Raw genomic sequence first — 14,311 nt, 5'->3', positions numbered from 1 at the left:
ACAACACAGGTTTGAACTACATGAGTCCACTTATAAGCAAAATTTTTTTTCAAAAAATACTGTCTATTGGAGATATTTTTTAGAGATTTCCTTACTACTGTGGAACAATCATGTCAATTATGCTAGGCTACAATAAAGCAATCATCTTGCTGTTTTTCATTATCAATGCATGAATCATTACATTTATAAATAAATATGAATTTCTTTTTACATTATCTTTCACTTTTGATGTCTAGTGTTAATAATACATATAACACCTACAGTGTTTTGTATCATATAATATTGATGTAGGTACTGACAGACAATTTTTTTTTCCATTTTTTTTTCTTTATTGATTTTAGAGAGAGAGGAAATGAGAGGTAGAGAAAGATAGAAACACTGATGAGAGACAACATCGATTGGCTGCCTCCTACATGCCCCCCACTGGGGATCGGGCCCACACCCTGACCAGGAATTGAACCAGTGATCTCCTGGTGTGTGGGTCTACACTCAACCACTGAGCCACACCAGCCAGGCTGGCTGACAGTTCTTGTAAACAATTAACATAAATAAATGGTATTAATAAATATAGTACAGTACTATAAATATATTCTCTCTTATGACTTTTAATATTTTCTTTTCTCTAGCTTTATTATAAGAGTACAGTAGTAATACATATTAACCAACTGTTTATGTTACTCATAAGGCTTCTGGTCAACGGAGGGCTATTAAGTTTTGGGCGAGTCTAGAGTTATATGTAGATTTTCAACTCGGGAAGGGTGTCAGTTCCCATAACCCCTATGTACTTTATTTTTTTAATTACTTCTGATTTATTATCACATGAAAATTAGTTTGATGCTAATTTGGTACGCTTCTAACATTAGGAGTGAAAATTCAGATTCTTTAAACCATTGTTTAATATAAACACTTTATATGTAAAAAGTATTACAGGATACATGTCTAATACGTTCTGATACTACCACTTTCTGTCATTTAAGACAAATGTGATTTCTGGAAAGAAAGTATTTCATTTTCCCTTTTGAATAAAATGTTTAACAGTCAATTTTACTTAATTATTTATTTATTCTAAATGAAGACCATATCCTAGTGAGAAAGGAGGGTATTGGAAGCATTTACGTGCTAGAGCTCTAAACATAAATCTTAAGAGGGTTTGATAGTTTACTTCTTTATTAATATAACAGTATTACTAGCTGTAACAATTTTTATTTCTATTAGACTTATTTTGATCAATTTGCAAGTGAAAGCCTATTTCAGTTTTACAAAGAGCAGTTTTATGCATTAGGCAAAGCTGTAGAGTCAAACCTCCTAACCTTTTCTTTTTCTTTTAAAATTTTTATTATTGAATGTAAAATGTATTACAGATGTTCCACATTTTTCCCCCATTGACCCCCTCCTCCCCACTCCCGCCTTTTCCCACACTATTGTCTGTGTCCATTGGTTATGCATATAAGTTCTTTGGTTTATTTCTTCCCAACCCCCTTTCCCTTTGAGGTTTGTCAGTCTAGCAATGAATTTGTACTTCTTAATCTCTTCACCTTTTTCACCCATTCCTCCAACCCCCCTCCCATCTAGCAACCAACAAAATGTTCTCTGTATCTATGAGAATATTTCTGTTCTGCCTGTTCATTTTGTTTGTAGATTCCATTGTTGATAGATATGTATTCATTGCCCTTTTGTGTGTTCATATTTTTTATCTTTTTCTTCAAAATGACCCTTCATCATTTCATATAATAACGGTTTGGTGGTGATGAACTCCTTTAACTTTTTCTTGTCTGGGAAACTCTTTATATGGCCATCGATTCTAAATGACAGCTTTGCAGGATAGAGTAATCTTGGTTGTAGGTTCTTGCTTTTCATCACTCTGAATATTTCTTGCCACTCCCTTCTGGCCTGCAAAGTTTCTTTTGAGAAATCAGCTGACAGCCTAATGGGAACTCCTTTGTAGGTAACTAGCTGCCTTTCTCTTGCTGCTTTTAAGATTCTCTCTTTGTCTTGAACCTTTTGCATTTTGATGATGATGTGTCTTGGTGTGGGCCTCTTGGGGTTCATCTTGTTTGTGACTCTCTGTGCTTCCTGGACTTGTATGTCTGTTTCCTTCACCAAGTTAGGAAAGTTTTCTGCCATTATTGTTTCAAACAGGTTTTCGATTTCTTGTTCTCGCTCTTCTCCTTCTGGCACCCCCAAGATGCGATTGTTGGCACACTTGAAGTTGTCCCAGAGGCTCCTTACACTGTCGTCATGTTTTTGGATTCTTTTTTCTTTTTGCTGTTCTGATTGGGCATTTTTTGCTTCCTTATATTCCAAATCGATGGTTTGCTCCTTGGATTTACGTACTCTATTATTGAAGCTGTGTAAATTATTCTTTATTTCAGTTAATGCCTCCTTCAATTCTAACTGTGCATCCATGATTTCTGACTGGTCCTTTTTTATGCTCTTGAGGCCCTCACTAAGTTCACTGAGGTTCTCACTAAGTTCATTGAGCATCCTTATAAGCAGGATTTTGAACTCAGCATCTATTAGGTTGCTTATCTCCATTTCGCTTAGTTCTTTTCTTGGGGTTTTGTTCTGTTCTTTCATTTGGGACCTGTTTCTTTGTCTCCTCATTTTGGCTGCCTCCCTGTGTTTGTTTCAGTGTATTACTTAATGAGAGGTGTGGGGCTTGCTGAGACCAGATGCTGCTCGTTTGAAAGAATTTAGGAAAAACCTGAAGCAGGATCCAAGACAGGCCAATCCTATGGTTAAGCAAGTGGCAACAGCTTGGGTGGGCCTGAAAGTTGGGTGGGGCGGGACCTCAAGGAGTCACCAGGCGGGGGTCTACCAGTGTGAGCCAGGTTGCTGGAGTCCCAGATATGGCGACTGTCTGGCGCCCCAGGGAAGGGCTCACCAAAGGAACAAAGCGTCTTACATCACGTTTGTCCCAGAGAAAGCCCCCTCTCCAGCCCTCGCTCCAGTGCCAAACAGCTCAGTTCTTCCCTGTATGTCTCTGGCGCCCCTCGAGCTGCCTCCCCTCCAAGCTTAGAGGGAGAGAGTCCGATAAGTCCGTGCGTGGGCCCTTTAAGGAGCTGCCTGGGGCTCCAGCTGCCTCAGCCTCCCTGAGCCTCAGTTCCCGCTGGTTTTTCCAGCAGGAGTTATGGGGACTTCTCTTCCTGGCACTGGAACCCTGAGCGGGGCACCTGGTGTGGGACGGAGATGCCTCAGTCTTCAGGGAGGTCCTTCCCAGCCGAGGTGTCCTGATTTTTTTTTTTTGTGGTACGTGCCCCTAGCGGGAACTGAACCTGGGACTCTCTGGTCCGCAGGTCAATGCTCAACCGCTGAGCCAAACTGGCCAGGGCTCCTCCTGATTTTTATCTGCCACACTTGGCTGTGGCACCAGCCCGTTGCTGCCGCCCCCGCCCCCCAACCCCCGCCACCCCTCCTACCAGTCTGGATGTGGCCGCTGCTTTAATTCCGTAGTTGTAGGACTTCCATTCAGCTTGATTTCAGGCGGTTTTGAATGATGGTTGTTCTGTAGGTTAGTTGTAACTTAGATGTGGTTATGGGAGGACGTGATACCGCGTTTACCTATGCCGCCATCTTGACCGGAAGTCCATTCTTTTCTTTTTTAATCCTCACTCAAGTATATATTTCCATTGATTTTCAGATAGAGTGGTGGAGAGGGAGAGAGAGAAACATTGATGTGAGAGAGATACATTGATTGGTTGCCTCCCACATGACCCTGACCAGGGCCAGGACCCCAACTGTTGCCAAGGTACATGCCCCCAACTGGAATTGAACCTGAGACTGATCCACAGGCCAACACTCTAACCGCTGAGCCAAACCAGCCAGGGCAAAACCTCCTAACCTTTAAAATGAATTTATTTATTTTTTTTAATTCTAAAAGTTATTTTAGAAACAATATTGTTGCTTTTATATCTACACACACAGTGAATTATATAACTTGAAATTATGTATATGCAACAGGACAACAAAATTCCCTGAACTTTATTTCTACAACAAAGCCAGTTTTTAAAAAGTGAACATCACAGTTATAAATACTAATTTTGAAGAATTTTTATAATTCAGCCAATTTGTAAAGGTTAGGTACTTCCAAAACTGAATCTAACTTTCTATTTAAAGAAATCAAAAGACGCCCAGCCGGTGTGGCTCAGTGGTTGATCGTCGACACATGCACCAAGGGGTCGCCAGTTGATTCCCAGTCAGGGCACATGCCCAGGTTGTGGGCCCAATCTCCAGGGTGTGGCATGCAAGAGGCAGCCAGTTGATGTTCTCTCTTACCGATATTTGTATCTCTCTCCCTCTCTCTCTAAAATCAATAAAGAAAAAATTTAATAAAAAGAAATCAAAAGACTATTCCTTATATTTTTTTCAAAAAAATTTATAGCATTATAAGAAAAATGGGCAAAAGACTTAAACACTTCCCAAAAGGTGATATCCAAATGGCCAGTAAATAATCAATTATATTTCTCATATCTAAAACCGACACAAAATGAAAACACGTAATTCTAATTTTAAAAAGGCAAAAAAATTGCAAGATGTCTTAACTTAAACTCTAGAATATCAAGGACAAAGAGAAGATACTAAAATTACCTGCAGAAAAAAGTTTTTGTTAAAAACAAAACAGCACGGCTGCTGTGGCTCAGTGGATTGAGTGTCATCCCATGGACTGAGGTCCTGGTCAAGGCACATGCAGGAGTTGCAGGCTTGGTCCTCAGTGGGGGGCGTGCAGGAGGCAGCCGATTGGTGTTTCTCACATCAATGTTTCTATCTCTCTCTCCCTTCCTCTCTCTAAAAAAATCAATAAAAATGAAAACAACTTTCTTAAAATAGCAAAATAGCCTTGGCTGACGTGGTTCAGTTGGTTGGAGCATTATCCCATACACAAAAAGATGGTAGGTTTGATTACTGGTCAGGGCACATACCCAGGTTGTGGGTTTAGTTCCCAGCCGGGCATGTGCAGGAGGCAACCAATAGAAGTTTTTCTCTCACATCTATGTTTCTCTCTTTCTTCCGCTTCTCTAAAATCAATAAAGAAAAATAAAACAAATAATAAAAATGCTGTTATAATTTGTAGTTCTTTGGTTACAGCTAAACTTTTTTTGTATATTTATTGATTCTTGTGAAAGATCTGTTCATGTGTTTTCTCTATGTATTATAGTGTTACAGTTATTTGTTAGTAGTTACATTTATAATTAATTACACAAGTAATACATAAATACAATGTTATGAAAATATTATCATTGTAGCCCAGACCGGTTTGGCTTAGCGGTTGGAGCATCGGCCTGCAGACCAGAGAGTCTCGGGTTCAGTTCCCACTAGGGGCACGTACAAAAAAAAAGGTATTATCATTGTAGCTCAAGATGAAGTCCCCCTAGATCATCACTTTTCTTTCTTTTTTAAAAAAATTATTTTTTCTTTATTGATTTTAGAGAGTAAGGGAGAGGGAGAGAGATAGAAGTATCTATGAAAGAGAACATCGATCAGCCGCCTCCTGGCATGCCCCCAACTGGGGATCAGGCCTACAACCTGGGCATATGCCCTGACCAGGAATCGAACCGGCGACCTTCTGGTACATGGGTCGATGCTCAACCAATGAGCTACATCAGCCGGGCTAGATCATCATTTTAATCCTAGTCCCCTAGTTAATTCTACCCCTCACCAGAAGTAACCATTGTTATCAGTTTGATTTGTAGCCCTGTAAACCTTTTTCTGCATGTGTGTATGTGTGTAACATTTTTATGTGTCTTGTAATAAAGATGTATTATATCATTGTTCTGCCGATTGTTTCATTAAGTTTGTCTTTGAGCTCTTTTTATGTCAATATAAATATATTTAATTGCTGCATAGTGTTCCATAGTATGCGTATATCATAGTTTATTCCCCTGTTGGAGGACATTTGGGTTATTTTCAGTTGTTTGCCGTTACAAACGGTGCTTTTTACATATACAAGTCTATCCTAATGAAGAGAGCAAGAAGTAGAAATTTCTAGGCCACAGAAAGTGAATGTACTTTTTTAAAAAATGGTAACTGCTTTGTTTCCTTCTAAAGCAATTCCTTCCAACTTCAACTCCTACCAGCAGTATGTAAGAGTACTTTCCCTCCTGTATCTTGATCAACAATTAGTATTATCAGACATGTAAATTTTTTCCTATTGATGAATTTTTAAAATGTTACTTGTGGTTTTAATTAGCATTTATCTGATTACTAGTGAAGTTGAGCATTTTTCATGTTTATTGGCCGCTGCCTTCTTTCTGTAAATTGCTCATTCCTTTTGCCCACTTTAATAGGCTGTTTTGTTTCTGTTTCGATCAATAGTTTTTTGTAAGTCTTGTTTAGCTATCTTTGCTTATATATGTTGCATATATTTTCACTCTGTATAACAAAACAGTGTTTTATTATCTTTGTTGCATTTATTTTTCCACATCTGTTTGTCTTTTACTTGTTTCTTTTCTTTCTTTCTTTTTTTTCCATGTTCTAATTGGCATTATTTCTTCCTTTAAATATTTGGCAGATTGACCAGTGGAGCCATCTGGGCTTTAAGTTTTCTTTGTTGGGAGGTTTTAAATTATAGTTTCAATTTCTTTAATAGTTTATGCAACTAATCATATTTTCTGTTTGTTTTTGTTCCAGTGTTAGTAAGTTCTGTTTTTCTAGGAATCTGTTTATTCATCTAAATTTTTTAATTCATTGGCAAAAAATGTAGTGATTTCCATTTATTATCTTTTTAACTTTGTAGGATTTGTAGTGATGTATCATTTTTTATTTCTGATACTGATAATATGTATGTATTGCTGCTTTTTCTTTCTTTTTTGAATTGTCATTCTTGCCAGGGATATCAGTTTTATTAATCTTTTTCGAAGAGCCAACTTTTATTTTTTTTAATTCTTCCCAATGTATATTACTTTCTCTTTATTTCTTTTTTTAACTCCTCGCCGGAGGATATTTTCTATTTATCTTCAGATAGAGTGGGAGGGAGGAGTGGGGAGGGGGAGAGAGAGAGGGAGGGGGAGGGGAGAGGAGGAGAGAGGGGAGGGGAAGGGAGGGGAGAGGAGTGGGGAGGGGAGAGGAGAGGAGAGAGAGGAAAGGGGATGGAGAAAGGAAAGGAGGGGAAAGGGAAAGGAAGGAAAGGAACACCCCTCCCACTCTATCTGAAGATAAATGGAAAAATATCCTCTGATGAGGATCAATAAAAAAGAAAAAGAAAAGGAACATCAATGTGAGAGAGACACATTGACTGGTCACCTCCCACACGACCTCAACCAGGGCTGGGAAGGAACCACAACTGAAGTATATGCCCTTCACCGGAATCGAACCTGCGACTCGTTGGTCCATGGGCCAGTGTTCTAACCACTGAGCAAAATTGGCCAGGGCCTTTCTTTATTTTTGAAGAATGTTTTCACTGGTATGTCTTCTGGCTTGGTAACAATTTTCTTTCAGCCCTTCGAAGATACCATCCTATTATTTTCTGGTTTCCATTTTTCTTTTTCAGTCAGCTCTTAGTGTTACTATTGCTTCTTTGAAGGTAATTGTATTTTCTGTGGGAAATTCTAATGTTTTCTCTTGGTCCTTGATTTTGTACAGTTTGAATAAGATACCTAACTGTAATTTTCTGTGTTTTTTATTGTGATTATGAGTTTTTATCTTACTCCTGTTTTACATATGGAAACTTTATATGATTATCTAATGGAATCTGTCTTTTCTCTGGTAGTTTGTTTATTCTGTGTTGGAAAGACCTTGACACTCTCAGCTCTCAGGTGTTGAAAAATTCTGGTCTGGGTTTTCTACAGAAATAATTTTAGTGTAGAGTGGAAAGTGGAGATCTAAATTATTATTTTTTTTAATGTTTTTTTAAATTGATTTTAGAGAGAGAGAGAGAGAGAAACATCCATAAGAGAAGCATCAACATCCATCAGCTGTCTCCTGCACGCCCCCTGCTGGGGATTGAGCCCACAATCCAGGCATGTGTCCTGACCTCTTGGTGCATGGGTTGATAATCAACCACTGAGCCATATCAGCAAGGCCTAAATTATTTTTAATACTACATGTCCAAATCAATGATCATAGCAAAGCAATCGTTCTAACAAAATTTATTAAATGATATTTTAATTTAACAATTTATTTTCAATTTTTATGTCAGTAGCTGCTTCTATTTAAAAGAAATATGCTTTAATCAGCTTTTATTTAATCTGTGTTTCTCACCAATTTTCTAGGACAGCACCCATGTTTTTCATGTAAGGTATCCGGAACAGATGTGAAGCGTTGTTCTGTTGGTACTTGTGGGAAATTTTATCATGAAGCCTGTGTCCGCAAATTTCCCACTACCATCTTTGAATCAAAAGGATTCCGCTGTCCCCAGCACTGCTGCTCCGCCTGCTCTATGGAGAAAGATATCCACAAAGCAAGTAAAGGTAAAATCGAGAGCTAAGGAAGGGGACAAAGTTTTTCTCTTTTCAGTTCAGTAGCAAATAATAAGCATATTATTATAATTAATATGATGCATTCTCCCTCTGTTTATCTGTAGATATATGAGCTCAGCCACAGTAGATAGCATAATAAGTAGAGAGATTGGGTTCTCATTCAGACCACAAGAGGAAAATTTCATATATTCAAAATTACCCTTGAAAATTCCTTAAACAGGTACCATATTGGCGACCACCATCTCTCTAGCATTGGAGCAGACAAATTTTTCTTTGATCTCTAGATGTGCGCTGCATTTAGGGGCCAAACTAGTAAAGATTTAAATATATATATATATATTTATTTATTTTAATGAATTGAGAAGAATTTCTGTATTTTCTGAAAGAGTTTGTAGAAAGTTTATATTACTTTTCTTTTGTTTTTGTTTTTTCTTTTAAAGATTTTTATTGATTTTTAGAGTGAGGGTGAGAGAGAGAGAGAGAGAAACATCAATGAGAGAGAAACATTGATCAGCTGCCTCCTGCATGCCCCCTATAGGCCATCCAGCCCGCAACCTGGGCATGTACCCTGACCGGGAATCGAACCAGCAACTTTTCAGTGCATGGGACAACGCCCAACCAACTGAGCCATACTGGTCAGCGCAAGAATATATTTTTATCTTACTATAATCAGCATCACATGGAACCCAAAATAACTAAACTCCAAAAATCTCATTTTATATATCCATCTGATGCCTTGTTATATAGATTTCTTTTTGACTTGTTTTTAAATAGGTCGCATGATGAGATGTTTGAGATGTCCAGTAGCCTATCACTCTGGAGATGCTTGCGTTGCTGCTGGAAGCATATTTGTGTCCTCCTACATTCTCATCTGTAGTAATCATTCCAAACGAAGCAGTAATTCGTCCTCTGCTGTAAATGTAGGCTTTTGTTTCGTTTGTGCAAGAGGTGAGTGTCAATCCTTTCTCTTTCATTCTTTCTGAGTTCATTGGCATTAAAATAGTTTCAGTAATATCCCTGAGATTAACACTTCCAGTAACTAGTCTCTTTTATTTCATTAGATATTCAAATTGTTAGAATATTAATTCTTCCATAAATTAAGTGAAAGTCTGCATTTTTTTTCATAATTTAGAATTATACATAAGTTCTTAGCGTTTCTACTTGGAGCATCAGAAGATTAATCTATTTCCTTCTGCAAACAATTCTTCTATTTAAAGTAGACTTCTTTCGTCATATTCTTTAATCCAAAGTTTACAACTGATTAAGATGACATTTGGAAGGCAAAATGAGCACATTTGTTTTTTTAGTCATTTATGTTATGTTTTATGTTTTGGTCTGGCATGAGGAAGGCCTGATGGGATACAGCCAAGGCAACATATGTGGTGGTGGTAGTTAAGAGCCAGCAATGCACGCTGTTGATATTTAGGTATGCCAAGAGATTGATCAAGTAAAAACAATATTGTGTCCCTGAGGGGGTCAGTGAATTTGAGTTTGTGATAAATATAAAATAGAACTTCTTTAGTCAAATATGATACAGAGTATTCATCTTCTTGTTTGTTTGTTTTTGCTTTATGAGACAGTTCATCTAATTTGGTGAAAGTACCATAAAGTATTTCTTAATAGAATTTGGGTAGTATGCTAGATCTTGAGTTGTTTTACTTTTGTATCTCTTATTTTTAAAATAATAACTAGAGTAAGTAGGCAGTAAAAGTTTAAATAAATGGTAGTCCTTTTGTAGCAGCCAGCTGGGTCCATTGTATGTACTGCTTTCAGTATGTCAGAGTTTTGTGAGAATTTGGGGCTGTCTGCCATTAGAGGGGAAGCATTGTGTCTTTCTTTATTTACAATTGTATAATTATACAATTATATCCTGCTCTGAAACCTGGCTAGTACATGGAGAAGTCAGTCTGAAATATTTCATGCCACATTCTAACAGGTGACTGAAGCGATTTAAATAGCCAAAAGAAATAAAGTTGCCACTAGTGTCTTTTCCATCTCCCCAATCCTAAGAAAGTAATGATAAGATGGAAATACTGACTTATCCAATTGAGTGCTAGCTTTAGAGACCTTTAAATAAATGTGTATCAATGAAAACATAAAGTCTCTATCGCTTTGTTAGTATTTTATTCTATTCTAGGCACTTACTTTTACTAGGGGTGTATGTATGTGTTTGTGTTTCTGTTTGCGTGTGTGCATGTATAACTGAACCAACAATATCAAGTTACTAACTCTCATGTTGACTTACTTTGGAGTACATTCTGAATCAATCAAGTGTCATCAGTATATTAACCAATATTTTCTTTGGCTCTATTTCATTCAGTAACTGGGAAACTTTTAAAACAAGTATTTTTAATTTAATACAGGTAGAAAATGGCCCATTGTCAAGGAACCTAGTTTTGCAGAAAATCTAGCCATTTTGTTAAGCGTAACTTACATGCCTTGATTAATTTATGCTTGGGATTAAAAAAAAAAAAAAAAAAAGCTTGAGATAATGGCCCTGGCCCGTTTGGCTCAGTGGTTAGAGCGTCGGCCTGCGGTCCAGAGAGATCTGGGTTCGGTTCCCGCTAAGGGCACATACCTCGGTTGCAGTTTGTCCCTGGCCCCAGTTGGGGTCGTGCAGGAGGCAGCCACTCGATGTGTCCCTTTCACTTCGATGTTTCTCTCTCTTTCTCTTCCTCTCTCTCTCTCTCCCACTCTACCTGAACAAAAATGGAAAAAAGGCCTCGGGTAAGGATTTAAAAAAAAAAAAAAAAAAAAAGCTTGAGACAATGGAAGTGAGGGAAAACCCCAAGTGTTAACACTAGGCTCTGCATTTGCATCTTATCAATTTAGCAATTATTCTAAAGATTTACTCCCGTTTAATTGCCTATTTAAGCAAGATTATTTAATTCCCAAGTATTTTAACTGTAACTTTGTCCAGTAAACAGAAACTCATTTCTCTTTCCAGAATTTTATAGAAACTTACTCTAAATAGATCTGATGTTGGAATTTGAGAAGGCTTAAAAGTTTTTCAGAAATGAATAATGTGTTCTTTATTCATTATTTGTAGAGGTCTCCTTTTATTTAATTCTTTTAAGAGACCTAACTGTAATAAATCCACTCATTAAAAAGAGTACTTTTATCATTTCTGTTTTGCTGTTAGAAAACTTAGCTTGTTTTGTTTTTGTTTCTTGCCTCATACAGTTTTTCCCTCCTCTGAGAGGATTTTCTTGGTTCTTGGTTATTGCTTGTTTAATCATTAAGCTAATTCTTAAGGATACAACTATCTAGAAATATTTTTAGAAATGTTTCAAGATTTAAAGGAACATTGCTCCTCCCTTCCCCTCCCCATGGTGCATAGGAAATGTTCAGTCATATTTCATTCAATGTAGTATACAGGGGTGGGCAAAAGAAGGTTGACATAATACAAAAAACAATACAATAATTAATAAATAATAATACAAGAATAAACTCTGTGTTTCACATACTCACAACTGTAAACCTACTTTGCTTCTACCCCTGTATATTATTTAGCATCTTTCATCTGGAGGTTGGTATAAAATAATGGGTAACATCTATACCTTTGTTTGTAATGGTAATTTTAAACAGATAAGTTATATTAGGCTTTTCTTTTAATTTTAATAATAATAATAGCAATTTAGTTTGTGTCTGTAAATCAAACTCTACTAGATACTGTCTGAATGAATTGCCACAATTGCCCTTAAGAAGTTATTTCCCCGTTTTATGTGAATGAGAACACTGAAGCCCAGATGAAATATTTTACCTGGAGGTAACACAAGCTGTTAAATAGAGAGACCAGCATGTGTACCTGTCTTTCTTATTTCAAAACCCATGTTTTTTATACTATACCACTTTTCTCTACTAAATGTATGAAATTTATTTGACATTATATAATTTTTATTCAAAGATTCTTATAATATTACCAATTAGCAATTTCAAGTTCCATTCTGTCATCTGGATCAGAGATATTTTTCGAATGTCTCAGTGTGGAGTAGTACCAAATTGAAGATAACATCCACAGGCAAAACAAATACCCTTTAAAAACAAAACTTTTTCCCCTTCTCAAATGATCTTTATGAAACTGCTGTCATGATTTGTATTATAAAGTCCTAGCTCATTATAAACTGACTAATAACCAAACAGAGACATTTTCCTTGATCTCACAGTTCCCTGGGTTTAGGAGCGGCATTTAGCTATGTTATGAACTTAACTAGGGAAAGGGGAAGGGGAGTGGGAGGGAGAGGAGAAGTGGGTGTCATACATGGGTTAGAGCAGGTCTCTTATGTTTTCCTCCAAATAGGATAGCTACATTGGTAGATCAAAAGGACTTTTTTAAATAAACCCTTAAGTTGGTAATCACTTTATATCATGGCAGAAAAAAAAATTAATGGTTTGTAGTACCTTAGTAAAGTTCAACAAATTATGACCCCTTTAAAATCATATATTGATAGAGAAAAGCTTTATTATCTGGCAGAGAAAACTAGAATCTGTTTGAGAATATCTCAAGTTATGAATAGAGAAGAGGAGACACTCAGTTCTTCCTTTAAGTGCTTACTTGATACATCGAAGGTAGACCAGGATCTATTGTGTTATGTAAATAATTCTTATTTCTAGCAGTTAAGTGATATGTTATTGTGTTTTCTGGGTTGTCATCATAGTACTTCTAAATATTAAGGAATGTGGTTTTATTTTCCAAAGAGAGTTTTCCATATGATGTCAAATGCAGTTTACATCTTCAAATTAATATACAGTTTTCTTCTGGGTATATAGGTTTCTATATAGGGATAAGGCATTGAGTCACTTAAACTCCTTTTAATAACTATAGAAAGCTTTTTCTGTCAGATCTTTCTTTTTCTTCATACTTTCTTTTTTTCCTCCCAACTTTAAGCACAGCTACATTAATAGGTGTTGGTTTATTTTTTCTCCTCATGGAATCATGGGTAGTTTCATTGCAGCTCATCTCTTTCTGTTTGTTTCGTATAGGGCTGATAGTTCAGGATCATTCAGACCCCATGTTCAGTTCATATGCCTATAAGTCCCACTACCTACTGAATGAATCAAATCGTGCAGAGTTGATGAAATTACCTATGATTCCTTCTTCGTCAGCTTCCAAAAAGAAATATGAGAAAGGTAATAATCAAAATAGTTTATCTCTTGCTTTTATTTTTGCATTTTCTTTTTTTCCTTTTTCTTTTTTCTTTTTTTCTTTTTAAATGAAGGGGGGGAATGTATGCCTGTTGAGCACCATCTGTTGCTTTTGGTAAATTCTACCTTGGTGGTTGTGATTGTCTTCATATGGCTGCAAAATTATTAAAAAGGGCTTAAAGTAATTCCAATTATTTCAAATTTTTACTTACTCTTCTTGAATAAATTTTCACACATTTTATATATCTATGGGTTATTAAAGTTGAAAAACGAGGATTTTGCTTAGTATAGAGGAATATTCTAAGGGCTCTTTCTCTTTTGCATGTTGTAAAACTAGCTTTCATGTTAGAATAAATACAATAATGTCTATAATTTGTTAAAAATAATTTGTTGCTAACTTTGAACTAAACAGTAACATAGGTTATTAAATAGAGGGGAATCAAGATACTGATACTTAAATATTTGATTTTAGAATACATTCTATCATTTTGTTTCTTAAATGTTTTTGTTCAGTTGCTATGAAAACTAGTTGCCCTTCTTTTAGAATACATTTGTGGGCAGCTGGGGAGGGTACCCCAAACACTGGATATTGAAAGGCAGGTCAGATGAGCTGAAGAATTGCTTATGGATAAGTAATCATCAGAGAATCAGGAGCTAAATGTGTATTTATATTCTCCCAATTAGTTTAGTCTATGGAAGAAAATCTTACCTTGTGTTTAGCTTTATATAGCGTACTTGTAATAAAGGTAAAA

At 36.5% G+C, this 14,311-nt stretch overlaps 1 protein-coding gene across 14 annotated transcripts in view; it reads left to right on the top strand.

Annotated features, from left to right (window-relative positions):
• The window catches only part of NSD3 (nuclear receptor binding SET domain protein 3), a 120,941-nt gene that overhangs the window by 75,313 nt on the left and 31,317 nt on the right, over positions 1–14,311 (top strand). For 12 of the 14 annotated variants that reach the window (XM_036249696.1, XM_036249685.1, XM_036249690.1 and 9 more), the window contains 3 exons: positions 8,208–8,405; positions 9,189–9,362; positions 13,398–13,544. In XM_036249696.1, coding sequence (XP_036105589.1) covers positions 8,208–8,405; positions 9,189–9,362; positions 13,398–13,544 — 519 coding nt within the window. The remainder of the gene's footprint in view (positions 1–8,207; positions 8,406–9,188; positions 9,363–13,397; positions 13,545–14,311) is intronic. The other 2 variants (XM_036249691.1, XM_036249692.1) reach the window with 1 other exon arrangement.

This window comes from Molossus molossus, unplaced genomic scaffold, assembly GCF_014108415.1.
Source record: "Molossus molossus isolate mMolMol1 unplaced genomic scaffold, mMolMol1.p scaffold_m16_p_9, whole genome shotgun sequence".
Taxonomy (NCBI): domain Eukaryota; kingdom Metazoa; phylum Chordata; class Mammalia; order Chiroptera; family Molossidae; genus Molossus; species Molossus molossus.
Note: the sequence above shows the minus strand (reverse complement) of the source record. Positions and strands in the feature narration are given on the sequence as shown.